Source organism: Palaemon carinicauda, chromosome 14, assembly GCF_036898095.1.
Source record: "Palaemon carinicauda isolate YSFRI2023 chromosome 14, ASM3689809v2, whole genome shotgun sequence".
In the NCBI taxonomy this organism is placed as follows: Eukaryota; Metazoa; Arthropoda; class Malacostraca; order Decapoda; family Palaemonidae; genus Palaemon; species Palaemon carinicauda.
The window spans coordinates 54219222-54234221 of NC_090738.1; the positions used below are offsets into that span (position 1 = coordinate 54219222).

Consider the following 15000-nt stretch of genomic DNA (forward strand, 5'->3'; position numbering starts at 1 on the left):
ATTCTGCCAGCTGGTAGAGGAAGTTGTTGTTGTTGTTGTTGTTATGCGTTCTACGTTAAAACGATAGAAAGACATGAATTTAAATGGCTAACTTTCAGTAAACAGAATCTCCATACACGAAAAAAAAGAATAAAATATGGCTGATAAATATTGACTAAGCATAACTGGATAAATAAATGAGGCGAGGACTTTCATATAGCCTAAGGTAAAATTTTGTTTAGAAATGGTGCCAGAAAAAAATAATAATTTAATCTATCACCCTAAAATATAAACATTAGACTAAGGAAACCCCATTGGAGAGAAAGGACACGTTATTTTCCATCCCATTAAATCATGCAAACTTTAGAACTCTACTTCTACCTTGCTATTCATTATCCAGTCCATTAAATCACGCAAGGCCCTGGAATTGTACTTCCACCTTGATATTCATCATCCAACCCTTTGAATCACGCAAGGCTTTGGAACTCTACTTCCACCTTGATATTCATCATCCAACCCTTTGAATCACGCAAGGCTTTGGAACTCTACTTCCACCTTGGTATTCATTATCCAACCCATTAGATCACGTAAAGCTTTGGAACTCTACTTCCACCTTGGTATTCATTATCCAACCCATTAAATCACGCAAACCTTTGGAAATCTACTTCTACCTTGATATTCATTATCCAATCCATTAGATCACGTAAAGCTTTGGAACACTACTTCCACCTTGATATTCATTATCCAACCCTTTGAATTACGCAAGGCTTTGGAACTCTACTTCCACCTTGGTATTCATTATCCAACCCATTAGATCACGTAAAGCTTTGGAACACTACTTCCACCTTGATATTCATTATCCAACCCTTTGAATCACGCAAGGCTTTGGAACTCTACTTCCACCTTGGTATTCATTATCCAACCCATTAGATCACGTAAAGCTTTGGAACTCTACTTCCTCCTTGGTATTCATTATCCAACCCTTTGAATCATGCAAGGCTTTGGCACTCTACTTCCACCTTGATATTCATTATCCAACCCATTAAATCACGCAAGGCTTTGGAACTCTACTTCCACCTTGGTATTCATTATCCAACCCATTAGATCACGTAAAGCTTTGGAACTCTACTTCCACCTTGGTATTCATTATCCAACCCATTAAATCACGCAAACCTTTGGAAATCTACTTCTACCTTGATATTCATTATCCAATCCATTAAATCACGCACAGCTTTAGAAATTACTTCCACCTTGGTATTCATTATCCAACTCATTAAATCATGCAAGGCTTTGGAGCTCTACTTCCACCTTGGTATTCATTATCCAACTCATTAAATCATGCAAGGCTTTGGAGCTCTACTTCCACCTTGGTATTCATTATCCAACCCATTAAATCATGCAAGGCTTTGTAAATCTACTTCCACCTTGGTATTCATTATCTAACCCATTAAATCATGCAAAGCTTTGGAAATCTACTTCCACCTTGGTATTCATTATCCAACCCATTAAATCGCACAAAGCTTTGGAACTCTACTTCCACCTTGGTATTCATTATCCAACCCATTAAATCATGCAAGGCTTTGGAACTCTACTTCCACCTTGGTATTCATTATCCAACCCATTAGATCACGTAAAGCTTTGGAACTCTACTTCCACCTTGGTATTCATTATCCAACCCATTAAATCATGCAAACCTTTGGAAATCTACTTCTACCTTGATATTCATTATCCAATCCATTAAATCACGCACAGCTTTGAAATTTTCTTCCACCTTGGTATTCATTATCCAACTCATTAAATCATGCAAGGCTTTGGAGCTCTACTTCACCTTGGTATTCATTATCCAACCCATTAAATCAAGCAAGGCTTTGTAAATCTACTTCCACCTTCGGTATTCATTATCCAACACATTAAATCATGCAAAGTTTTGGAAATCTACTTCCACCTTGGTATTCATTATCCAACCCATTAAATCACAAAGCTTTGGAAATCTACTTCCACCTTGGTATTCATTATCCAACCCATTAAATCGTGCAAGGCTTTGAAATCTACTTCCACCTTGGTATTCATTATCCAACCCATTAAATCACGCAAAGCTTTGGAAATCTTCTTCCACCTTGGTATTCATTATCCAACCCATTAAATCATGCAAATCTTTGGAATCTACTTCCACCTTGGTATTCATTATCCAACCCATTAAATCACGCAAGGCTTGGAAATCTACTTCCACCTTGGTATTCATTATCCAACTCATTAAATCACGCAAAGCTTTGGAACTCTACTTCCACCTTGGTATTCATTATCCAACCCATTAAATCACGCAAGGCTTTGGAACTATACTTCCACCTTGTATTCATTATCCAACCCATTAAATCACGCAAAGCTTTGGAACTCTACTTCCACCTTGTATTCATTATCCAACCCATTAAATCACGCAAGGCTTTGGAACTCTACTTCCACCTTGGTATTCATTATCCAACTTAAATCACGCAAGGCTTTGGAACTCTACTTCCACCTTGGTATTCATTATCCAACCCATTAAATCACGCAAGGCTTTGGAACTCTACTTCCACCTTGGTATTCATTATCCAACCCATTAAATCACAAAGCTTTGGAAATCTACTTCCACCTTGGTATTCATTATCCAACCCATTAAATCACGCAAGGCTTTGGAACTATACTTCCACCTTGGTATTCATTATCCAACCCATTAAATCCGCAAGCTTTGGAAATCTACTTCCACCTTGGTATTCATTATCCAACCCATTAAATCACGCAAGGCTTTGAAATCTACTTCCACCTTGGTATTCATTATCCAACCATTAAATCACGCAAGGCTTTGGAACTCTACTTCCACCTTGGTATTCATTATCCAACCCATTAAATCACGCAAGGCTTTGGAAATCTACTTCCACCTTGGTATTCATTATCCAACCCATTAAATCACAAAGCTTTGGAAATCTACTTCCACCTTGGTATTCATTATCCAACCCATTAAATCACGCAAGGCTTTGGAACTCTACTTCCACCTTGGTATTCATTATCCAACCCATTAAATCACGCAAGGCTTTGGAACTCTACTTCCACCTTGGTATTCATTATCCAACCCATTAAATCACGCAAGGCTTTGGAACTCTACTTCCACCTTGGTATTCATTATCCAACCCATTAAATCACAAGCTTTGGAACTCTACTTCCACCTTGGTATTCATTATCCAACCCATTAAATCACGCAAGGCTTTGGAACTCTACTTCCACCTTGGTATTCATTATCCAACCCATTAAATCACGAAAGCTTTGGAACTCTACTTCCACCTTGGTATTCATTATCCAACCCATTAAATCACACAAGGCTTTGGAATCTACTTCCACCTTGGTATTCATTATCCAACCCATTAAATCATGCAAGCTTTGGAACTCTACTTCCACCTTGGTATTCATTATCCAACCCATTAAATCATGCAAGGCTTTGGAACTCTACTTCCACCTTGGTATTCATTATCCAACCCATTAAATCACGCAAGGCTTTGGAATCTACTTCCACCTTGGTATTCATTATCCAACCCATTAAATCACGCAAAGGCTTTGGAACTCTACTTCCACCTTGGTATTCATTATCCAACCCATTAAATCACGCAAAGCTTTGGAACTCTACTTCCACCTTGGTATTCATTATCCAACCCATTAAATCATGCAAGCTTTGGAACTCTACTTCCACCTTGGTATTCATTATCCAACCCATTAAATCACAAAGCTTTGGAACTCTACTTCCACCTTGGTATTCATTATCCAACCCATTAAATCATGCAAAGCTTTGGAACTCTACTTCCACCTTGGTATTCATTATCCAACCCATTAAATCACGCAAGGCTTTGGAACTCTACTTCCACCTTGGTATTCATTATCCAACCCATTAAATCACAAAGGCTTTGGAACTCTACTTCCACCTTGGTGTTCATTATCCAACCCATTAAATCACGCAAGGCTTTGGAACTCTACTTCCACTTGGTATTCATTATCCAACCCATTAAATCACGAAGCTTTGGAACTCTACTTCCACCTTTGTATTCATTATCCAACCCATTAAATCACGCAAGCTTTGGAACTCTACTTCCACCTTGGTATTCATTATCCAACCCATTAAATCACGCAAGCTTTGGAACTCTACTTCCACCTTGGTATTCATTATCCAACCCATTAAATCACGCAAAGCTTTGGAACTCTACTTCCACCTTGGTATTCATTATCCAACCCATTAAATCACGCAAAGCTTTGGAACTCTACTTCCACCTTGGTATTCATTATCCAACCCATTAAATCACGCAAGGCTTTGGAACTCTACTTCCACCTTGGTATTCATTATCCAACCCATTAAATCATGCAAGGCTTTGGAACCTACTTCCACCTTGGTATTCATTATCCAACCCATTAAATCACAAAGGCTTTGGAACTCTACTTCCCCTTGGTATTCATTATCCAACCCATTAAATCATGCAAGGCTTTGGAACTCTACTTCCACCTTGGTATTCATTATCCAACCCATTAAATCACGCAAGCTTTGGAACTCTACTTCCACCTTGGTATTTATTATCCAACCCATTAAATCACGCAAAGCTTTGGAACTCTACTTCCACCTTGGTATTCATTATCCAACCCATTAAATCACGCAAGGCTTTGGAACTCTACTTCCACCTTGGTATTCATTATCCAACCCATTAAATCATGCAAAGCTTTGGAACTCTACTTCCACCTTGGTATTCATTATCCAACCCATTAAATCACACAAGGCTTTGGAACTCTACTTCCACCTTGGTGTTCATTATCCAACCCATTAAATCACGCAAGGCTTTGGAACTCTACTTCCACCTTGGTATTCATTATCCAACCCATTAAATCATGCAAAGGCTTTGGAACTCTACTTCCACCTTGGTGTTCATTATCCAACCCATTAAATCACAAAGGCTTTGGAACTCTACTTCCTCCTTGGTATTCATTATCCAACCCATTAAATCATGCAAAGGCTTTGGAACTCTACTTCCACCTTGGTATTCATTATCCAACCCATTAAATCACGCAAGGCTTTGGAACTCTACTTTCACCTTGGTATTCATTATCCAACCCATTAAATCACGCAAGGCTTTGGAACTCTACTTCCCCTTGGTATTCATTATCCAACCCATTAAATCATGCAAAGCTTTGGAACTCTACTTCCACTTGGTATTCATTATCCAACCCATTAAATCACACAAGGCTTTGGAACTCTACTTCCACCTTGGTATTCATTATCCAACCCATTAAATCACGCAAGGCTTTGGAACTCTACTTCCACCTTGGTATTCATTATCCAACCCATTAAATCATGCAAAGCTTTGGAACTCTACTTCCTCCTTGATGTTCATTATCCAACCCATTAAATCACGCAAAGGCTTTGGAACTCTACTTCCACCTTGGTATTCATTATCCAACCCATTAAATCACGCAAGGCTTTGGAACTCTACTTCCACCTTGGTATTCATTATCCAACCCATTAAATCATGCAAAGCTTTGGAACTCTACTTCCACCTTGGTATTTCATTATCCAACCCATTAAATCACACAAGGCTTTGGAACTCTACTTCCACCTTGGTATTCATTATCCAACCCATTAAATCACGCAAGGCTTTGGAACTCTACTTCCACCTTGGTATTCATTATCCAACCCATTAAATCACACAAGGCTTTGGAACTCTACTTCCACCTTGGTATTCATTATCCAACCCATTAAATCACAAAGGCTTTGGAACTCTACTTCCACCTTGGTATTCATTATCCAACCCATTAAATCATGCAAAGGCTTTGGAACTCTACTTCCACCTTGGTGTTCATTATCCAACCCATTAAATCACACAAGGCTTTGGAACTCTACTTCCACCTTGGTATTCATTATCCAACCCATTAAATCACGCAAAGCTTTGGAACTCTACTTCCACCTTGGTGTTCATTATCCAACCCATTAAATCACGCAAGGCTTTGGAACTCTACTTCCACCTTGGTGTTCATTATCCAACCCATTAAATCACGCAAGGCTTTGGAACTCTACTTCCACCTTGGTGTTCATTATCCAACCCATTAAATCACACAAGGCTTTGGAACTCTACTTCCACCTTGGTGTTCATTATCCAACCCATTAAATCACGCAAGGCTTTGGAACTCTACTTCCACCTTGGTTTCATTATCCAACCCATTAAATCACGCAAGGCTTTGGAACTCTACTTCCACCTTGGTATGTTCATTATCCAACCCATTAAATCACGCAAGGCTTTGGAACTCTACTTCCACCTTGGTATTCATTATCCAACCCATTAAATCACGCAAGGCTTTGGAACTCTACTTCCACCTTGGTATTCATTATCCAACCCATTAAATCACGCAAGGCTTTGGAACTCTACTTCCACCTTGGTATTCATTATCCAACCCATTAAATCACGCAAGGCTTTGGAACTCTACTTCCACCTTGGTATTCATTATCCAACCCATTAAATCACGCAAGGCTTTGGAACTCTACTTCCACCTTGGTATTCATTATCCAACCCATTAAATCACGCAAGGCTTTGGAACTCTACTTCCACCTTGGTATTCATTATCCAACCCATTAAATCACGCAAGGCTTTGGAACTCTACTTCCACCTTGGTATTCATTATCCAACCCATAAATCACGCAAGGCTTTGGAACTCTACTTCCACCTTGGTATTCATTATCCAACCCATTAAATCACGCAAGGCTTTGGAACGCTACTTCCACCTTGGTATTCATTATCCAACCCATTAAATCACGCAAGGCTTTGGAACTCTACTTCCACCTTGGTATTCATTATCCAACCCATTAAATCACGCAAGGCTTTGGAACGCTACTTCCACCTTGGTATTCATTATCCAACCCATTAAATCACGCAAGGCTTTGGAATCTACTTCCACCTTGGTATTCATTATCCAACCATTAAATCACGCAAGGCTTTGGAACTCTACTTCCACCTTGGTATTCATTATCCAACCATTAAATCACACAAGGCTTTGGAACGCTACTTCCACCTTGGTATTCATTATCCAACCATTAAATCACACAAGCTTTGGAATCTACTTCCACCTTGGTATTCATTATCCAACCCATTAAATCACACAAGGCTTTGGAACGCTACTTCCACCTTGTATTCATTATCCAACCATTAAATCACACAAAGCTTTGGAATTCTACTTCCACCTTGGTATTCATTATCCAACCCATTAAATCACGCAAAGCTTTGGAACGCTACTTCCACCTTGGTATTCATCATCCAACCCATTAAATCACACAAGGCTTTGGAACGCTACTTCCACCTTTGGTATTCATTATCCAACCCATTAAATCACGCAAGGCTTTGGGCAATACTTCCACCTTGGTATTCATTATCCAACCCATTAAATCACGCAAGGCTTTGGAACGCTACTTCCACCTTGGTATTCATATCCAACCCATTAAATCACGCAAGGCTTTGGAACTACTTCCACCTTGGTATTCATTATCCAACCCATTAAATCACGCAAGGCTTTGGAACTACTTCCACCTTGGTATTCATTATCCAACCCATTAAATCACGCAAGGCTTGGAATCTACTTCCACCTTGGTATTCATTATCCAACCCATTAAATCACGCAAGCTTTGGAAATCTACTTCCACCTTGGTATTCATTATCCAACCCATTAAATCACGCAAGCTTTGGAACTCTACTTCCACCTTGGATTCATTATCCAACCCATTAAATCACGCAAGGCTTTGGAATTCTACTTCCACCTTGGTATTCATTATCCAACCCATTAAATCACGCAAGCTTTGGAACTCTACTTCCACCTTGGTATTCATTATCCAACCCATTAAATCACGCAAGGCTTTGGAACTCTACTTCCACCTTGGTATTCATCATCCAACCCATTAAATCACGCAAGGCTTTGGAACTCTACTTCCACCTTGGTATTCATTGTCCAACCCATTAAATCACGCAAGGCTTTGGAACTCTACTTCCTCCTTGGTATTCATTATCCAACCCATTAAATCACGCAAACTTTGGAAATCTACTTCTACCTTGATATTCATTATCCAACCATTAAATCACGCACAGCTTTGAAATCTTCTTCCACCTTGGTATTCATTATCCAACCAATAAAATCACGCAAGGCTTTGGAACTCTACTTCCACCTTACTATTCATTATCCAACCCCTCCTTCCCCCCCCCCCCTGAATTTTTTTCGGGCCAGCCCCGTGAGAGTCAAGCTTGCCTCATTGGGCTGGTAAAACTCCTTTCTGTAATAATAAAATTATCCAATACATTAAATCACGCAAGGCTTTGGAACTCAACTTCCACCTTGGTGTTTTTTGTTTCAAAAAGTCAACTTGAAACTCACCGCAGTTTTCACAAACGAAAGGCTTTTCGCCCGTGTGGATTCGAACGTGGTTGTGCAGCGTGGACATTTCCTTGAAAGCTCTGCCGCAGTAGGAGCACTGGTGAGGTTTGTCGTCCGAGTGGTAGAGAATGTGCTTGTGGTAACTCTGCTGGAAGGTGAACGTCTTCCCGCATTCTGCGCATGCGTAGGGAGTCTCTCCTGTATAGATAGAAAACGGTTGAGAAAAGTTCGATAAATTGGGATGTTGGTGAATGCGTGATTAACAAACGGATTTCTTGAAAGTAAAATTTTTTTATATATATCATATAGTGTGGCTAATGATCCAATTGAATCCGAGATAATTATATGAGAAACATTTTCAAACGATAAAGGATAAAATCTAATGTATTTTTAGTAGAGTTTTCTGTTAACTGAAGACAAGATAAGAAAATGCTTATATTAGCGTCTGCCAAAATGCGTTAATTGCAATTATAATTGGTTAAATAAGAATTGGTCAATAGGTACTTCATAAAATCTTCCTCATTTATAGATTATTTACTAATTTGTAAAACTGACTAGAAAAATAAGATGTATTTAGATCAAAGTGGCTCTATATGCACCATTTCGTACGAAAAATCGGAACCTGCTCAGAGAATGTGCATAAAGTCGATAGCCTCGTGTACCTGTGTGCAACCTCTTGTGTTTCTTGAGGAAGTATTTAGTGGTGAAGGATTTCTTGCAAACATCGCATTCCCACTGCTTTGCGTCGGCCTTGCCCGTGCTCTCCTGCAAGAGAAAGCGGCCCCTGGAGTCGCAGCAACGTGAACAATTGCATGAACAAGCACATTAACATTGCCATGAAGCTCAAAGAAAACATTGTCATGAACAAGCACATAGACAAAAAACATTGACACTGCTATGGATCACAATGACAAAATTGCCATGAACAAGCACATAGACAAAAAACTTGATAATGCCATGGATCACAAAGATAACATTGCCATGAGCAAGCACATAGACAAAAAACATTGATATTGCCATGGATCACAAAGACAATTGCCATGAACAAGCACATACACAAAAAAATTTGACATTGCCATGGATCACAAAGACAACATTGCCATGAACAAGCACATAGACAAAAAACATTGACATTGCTATGGATCACAAAGACAACCTTGCCATGAACAAGCTCATAGACAAAAAAAAAAAACATTGACATTGCCATGGATCATAAAGACAACATTGCCATGAACAAGCACTTAGACAAAAAAAAAATTGACATTGTCCATGGATCACAAATACAACCTTGCCATGAACAAGCTCATAGACAAAAAAAAAAAAACATTGACATTGCCATGGATCACAAGACAACATTGCCATGAACAAGCACTTAGACAAAAAACATTGACATTGCCATGGATCACAAATACAACCTTGCCATGAACAAGCCTCATTGACAAAAAAAATTGACATTGCCATGGATCATAAAGACAACATTGCCATGAACAAGCACTTAGACAAAAAAAAAAATTGACATTTCCATGGATCACAAGGACAACATTGCCATGAACAAGCACTTAAATAAAAAACATTGACATTGCCATGGATCACAAAGACAGCATTGCCACGAACAAGCACATAATAAAAAAAACATTGACTTTCATTCCCTTTCCAGTTATTATTGTTATTATTACTAGCTGAACTACAACCCTAGTTTGAAAAGCATGATGCTGTAAGCCCAAGGGCTCCAACAAGGGAAAATAGCCCAGTGAGGAAAGGAAATAAGGAAATAAATAAACCACAAGAGAAGTAATAACAATCAAAATAAAATATTTTAAGATCATTAACAACATTAAATTAGATTTAACATATATGAAATATTAAAGCTTCATAAAAACAAAAGTAAGGAAAATAAGATAGAAGAATAGTGCTCGACTGTACCCTCAAGCATGAGAACTCTAACCCAAGACAGTAGAAGACCATGGTACATAGGTTATGGCACTACCCAAAACCAGAGAACAATTGTGTCCTTCTCCTAGAGGAGCTGCTTACCATAGCTAAAGAGTCTCTTCTACCCTTACCAATAGGAAAGTGGCCACTAAACAATTGCCTCAGTTGGCCCCTCCCCATAAAGAAAGGTAATAAAACAATCAAAGTATTAGGAATTACTTGTAATCCTAAATTCATAATTACTGATTGATTACCCCCCCCCCCCATCCACTTGCTACCTCGATAGGTCTTTAACACGTAACTAGAAAAAAAACTATAATTTTGACTTCTCTAAACCTCTGAGTTATCTCGTATACTATCACATTTCTCCTATGCAAATTCAATTTTCATTATAGATAAAAACCTGCATAATTGTAAATTTCGTTGGATCTGCTCACTTATTATAGGTCAAATAAATTAAAGAAAAGTTCATTCCATCTCCTGAATGTAGATCTGGGGTTGCTGAATCCCTTAATAGAGATCTAGATAAAATTAGTGCATGGTGCAAATTACGGGGTAAAAGAGAGAGAGAGACGTCTTCATGGAAATGATGTAAAAAGAATGATAAAAATTTGGTGGTCAAGGTAATCCTTTAACTGACATAAAAACCATCAAGTAAAATTAGAAAAAAAATATTTATGAAATCTAGAAGAAAATGAAAAAGAAATAAGCAAGATGAAAAAAAAAGATATATTTAAAAAACACTTTAATTAGAAATCAAATATTAAAACCTTCATTCAATTAAAGGAAAACTGTCTGGTATTAAAAGTTGTTTAAAAGGACAATCAATAGTTCTTAAAATGTTGGAAAAATTAGATTTTAATAAATGGATGAAAATTGGAAATCAATAAAATTAAAAGCCATTTTGAATAAAAAAGATACAATGGTTAGTAAGTAATTAATCAATATATGTAGAATTTAAGTAGATTAAAATAGGTTAAACGTGCAGTACCTGTTGACATAGAGAGAGAGAGAGAGAGAGAGAGAGAGAGAGAGAGAGAGAGAGAGAGAGAGAGAGAGATCATGTAATCGAGAAAAGTAATCAAGAACAGAAAAATGAAGGAATATTGGGCTGCCGGAAATCAGGAAAAATACACTGAATGTGAAAGAGAGAAAAAAAGGAAACTTTACAACGAAATTTTGAGAAAGAATAAAAATAAACCATTGAGATAAAAGACGTTGAAGCGAAAAATAATGGGGCTGAAAAAAAGGTTAACAGAAAAGGCGAAAAAGCTCTACACAATTCGAGAGACAAATGAGACTAAGCCTCTCCATTCTCTGAGGCTGGAGAGAGAGAGAGAGAGAGAGAGAGAGAGAGAGAGAGAGAGAGGTGGGGTGGGGAGGGGAGGAGGAAGTCGGCATTGAAGTCCACGTGACTACAAGCTTTGCGCATTTAAGATTACGGAAAATTTATTCCGAGTTATGAATCTCACACCATTATGAATAGTTTCTAAAGAAAGAATGATAAAAAAGACAACAACCCTTTCTTATCTATTTTCTTTTCTTCATCCAGCGGAAGGAAAATAAAGACAACTGCTCCTCGTATCCAGCACAAAAAAAAAAAAAGTTTTTTTTTTTTCTCAGCGTAAGAAATAAAAATGGCCTTTTCCTTTTCCAGCGCAAACAGTCCAGATCCTCTAGTTTATTACGGGGTGGCCTTTCCTAGTTGAATTCCATACGGTCTTCTCATTTCCATACCATCCCAAACTTGCCACGTACAATTTATCATCCTTTTTCGTTTTATTCTCTACGAGTTTTTGTCTCGGGGTGGGGGGTGGGGCATTGAATGGGAGGGTAAAACTGCTCGATATTACAGTTAAAACTGTTCCTCTTTCTTGCCCTTAGGAGTTGCATACATAATCAGCTCTGAGTTCGGTTCAGCCTTGGTTTTTTTTTCTCTGGTGGGGGCTGGGTTAATTATTGTATCTTTTTACCCTTAAGAGTTTTGTGTACATTGAATACCCGGGAATTTTTTGTATCCTCACTGAAAAAAAAAATTACTTGTACTTGATTAAATCCAGAGATTTTTAATAAAAGGAGAGGCCAGCTCAGTGTTAAAGGAAATATAGTGTGTTTTTCACAAAGGAATACTGATTAAATCTACATATGGGATAAGTGACATCAATATTTTTCTAGATTTCTTTTTTCCTGTTGAATTTGTGCTTGGTAGTTGAGCTATTTTCACTGAATATCTATTAAAGCTTACACCTATCTGGAAATTGAGAGGATATGACTTGCTTCCTTTACATAGGTAGAAAAAATACAGTCTGTACGTTTATCAGCTTTGGTATTCAATACTCTTGTTCTTATATTTTATATGTTTACATGAAGGAAGTCTGGCATTTATATCACGAGATTTAGCTGGAATTCATTTCGAATGACTCGTTTATTCTACGGCACTCATTATTTGGTGTTTTCAGCTAGAATGTTTGATTTTTAAATATTTAAATTCTCATACATATGGAGGGAAAATTGCAAATATTTGAAGTGATATAATTCCTAAGCTATCAAAGAAACAAATTGTGTACTGGGGATTAAATAAGCAAAAATGGCAGTGTCTTATGATCGCAGTTCCTTTACTGGCGCTATGGCCTGAGGTACAGCCTAGAGAAATGAAGATTATTTTTTATTCATTTGCCTAATATGTACTAGTTAAGTAGTAAGTGTTGTGAGTCTTTTGTTACTTCTCAAATTACAGAAAATTTACTAAGTAAAAGCAGCTTAGCTCTTGAATATGTATTACAGCTATTATAATGAATTACTTTGGTTCTCTATGTATCTTACCTTCCTGGTAATGGCACCAGAAGTGAGAGTTCCTGATATACCCGTAACTCCCTGACGTCGAACCGGTCCAACATCAGGCCTCAGTTCCTGAGGGGCATCGGTGGGAACCTTGCTTTCGGCAGGCACGTCGCACTCGCTCACCATTTCTGATGTAGAGGACTCATCTTGGACTTGCATCATCTGAACAGGACTGTCAGGAGGCTCCTTCACTTTCTCCACAGGGATTAAACGGGGGCTTGCCACTAGAAGAGGTGGGACTTTCGCCCCAATCTTGTTTTCGGATCCCATAAGAGCTATGTGGGAATTCAGGGCTGGTATCACACTCTGATTATTCTGAAAGATGAGTTGTTGAGATGCTGTAGCAGCGGTGTGGTGTATCTTATCACCCAATGTGGGCGTGCTCATGTTGTGACCTAAAGCTGAAGCAGCAGTACCCGATGAAGCAAGTGATAGCTCATTAATGTAATTACCACCGGAATGGAAGCGGGATGTTTCATTGTGAGACATTCCTGTTTTGTTTACATTTATGAGTGGAAAACTGTTCCGCCGTATTTCGGTGGGATAAAGGTTACCATTATTGTTCTGATGATCTGCCGGGGGTGTCTCAGCCTTCTGAGGTTGAGGAGAAACTATTGCTACTGGACTTTGCTGAGAGTAGCTTCCACTGACTTGTCGGCATACTGATGATTCGCTGCCATGTTGTAGTACAGAAAATTTCTTATCTTGCTTAAATTCTTTGTAATCAGCTTTTGGGCAGTTTTGTCCATGCAATCCTTGAGGTACATGGCTGGGTAAGTTAATGCTGAACTTTTGTTGCTGATAATACATATCTGGGGAGTTCTTTGGAGGACTTACTTTCTCATGAGAGGTAACATAAGGTTGAAAATCAGTGGACCACTTTTGCAACTGTGAATTATCTGATTCTGTAGTCAGTGTCTTTTGTGAAGGGTACTCCTGTGATATTTGTGTATGTATATCTCTTGTCACTTTGTCTTTTCTTTGCTCATTTTGTTGCTGATGACACATGGGATTAGAAAACTGGCTTCCCATCTGTTCATCTGGATGATTTAATTGATTCTGCTGAATCTGGATTTGCTGAGATGAGTATGATGATGTTATTTGCTGGTGATGATGAATAGAGTGTACACTTTGTGGGTCCTGGAGTTCTGTATAATGATGGCCCTCTTCCCCTGATGATCTAGTCTCAATCATTAGTGTCTCTAACCAACCTTTAGCATCTCCTAGTGAAGAACTCTTTACTTTCTGGTGTTTTTGGGATGGAGACGGTGGTGAGACCTTTCCTGTTGAAACATGTTCTAACCCTACTCCATGGTATCTTTTCTCGTGGAGTTCTTTTCGGGCCTTAGTGGTAAAGGTCTTTTTGCACAACTGACATGTACCTGGAGAGGATGGATCATGGAACATACGTTGGTGAACCAGCAGGCTACCTTTCATCTTGAAGGTCTTTGGACACTGTTCACAAATGAATCTTCGATCACTATGGCTCTCCCGCACGTGATTGCGATAGGCTTCGAAATCCTTGAATTTGTCCTTGCACAGCTTGCATGTTACATCAAAGAAGTCTCTCTTAGAGTGAATGATATCCTTGTGAAATTTGAGAAAATGGGCAGACGAGAAAATGAGACCACACAGGTCGCAGTTATGAGGCTGAGTGAGTTTTTCATGAGAAGAAAGGTGAGAAACGGTAGAAGGGCTTTGTGGTTCATTGGGATTGGCAACTCCAGGCGACTGGTCAGGCAGTCCTTCTTTCCCCAGCAGCGAGTGTCTCGAAGGGCTTCGTGGTGAACCTCTGTTGTCGTTTATCTCCAGGTGCTCCAGTGTAGGTATTCC

The 15000-nt window shown here is 38.7% G+C and overlaps 1 protein-coding gene across 1 annotated transcript in view; it reads right to left on the minus strand.

Moving 5' to 3' along the window:
* LOC137653592 (zinc finger protein 721-like) overlaps positions 1–15000 on the minus strand; it is a 26147-nt gene that overhangs the window by 10877 nt on the left and 270 nt on the right. Inside the window, exons 1-3 of the mRNA XM_068387123.1 lie at positions 13150–15000; positions 9057–9159; positions 8395–8592 (exon numbers count right to left, since the gene is read on the minus strand). The exon at positions 13150–15000 is cut by the window's right edge and continues 270 nt beyond it. Coding sequence (XP_068243224.1) covers positions 8395–8592; positions 9057–9159; positions 13150–15000 — 2152 coding nt within the window. The remainder of the gene's footprint in view (positions 1–8394; positions 8593–9056; positions 9160–13149) is intronic.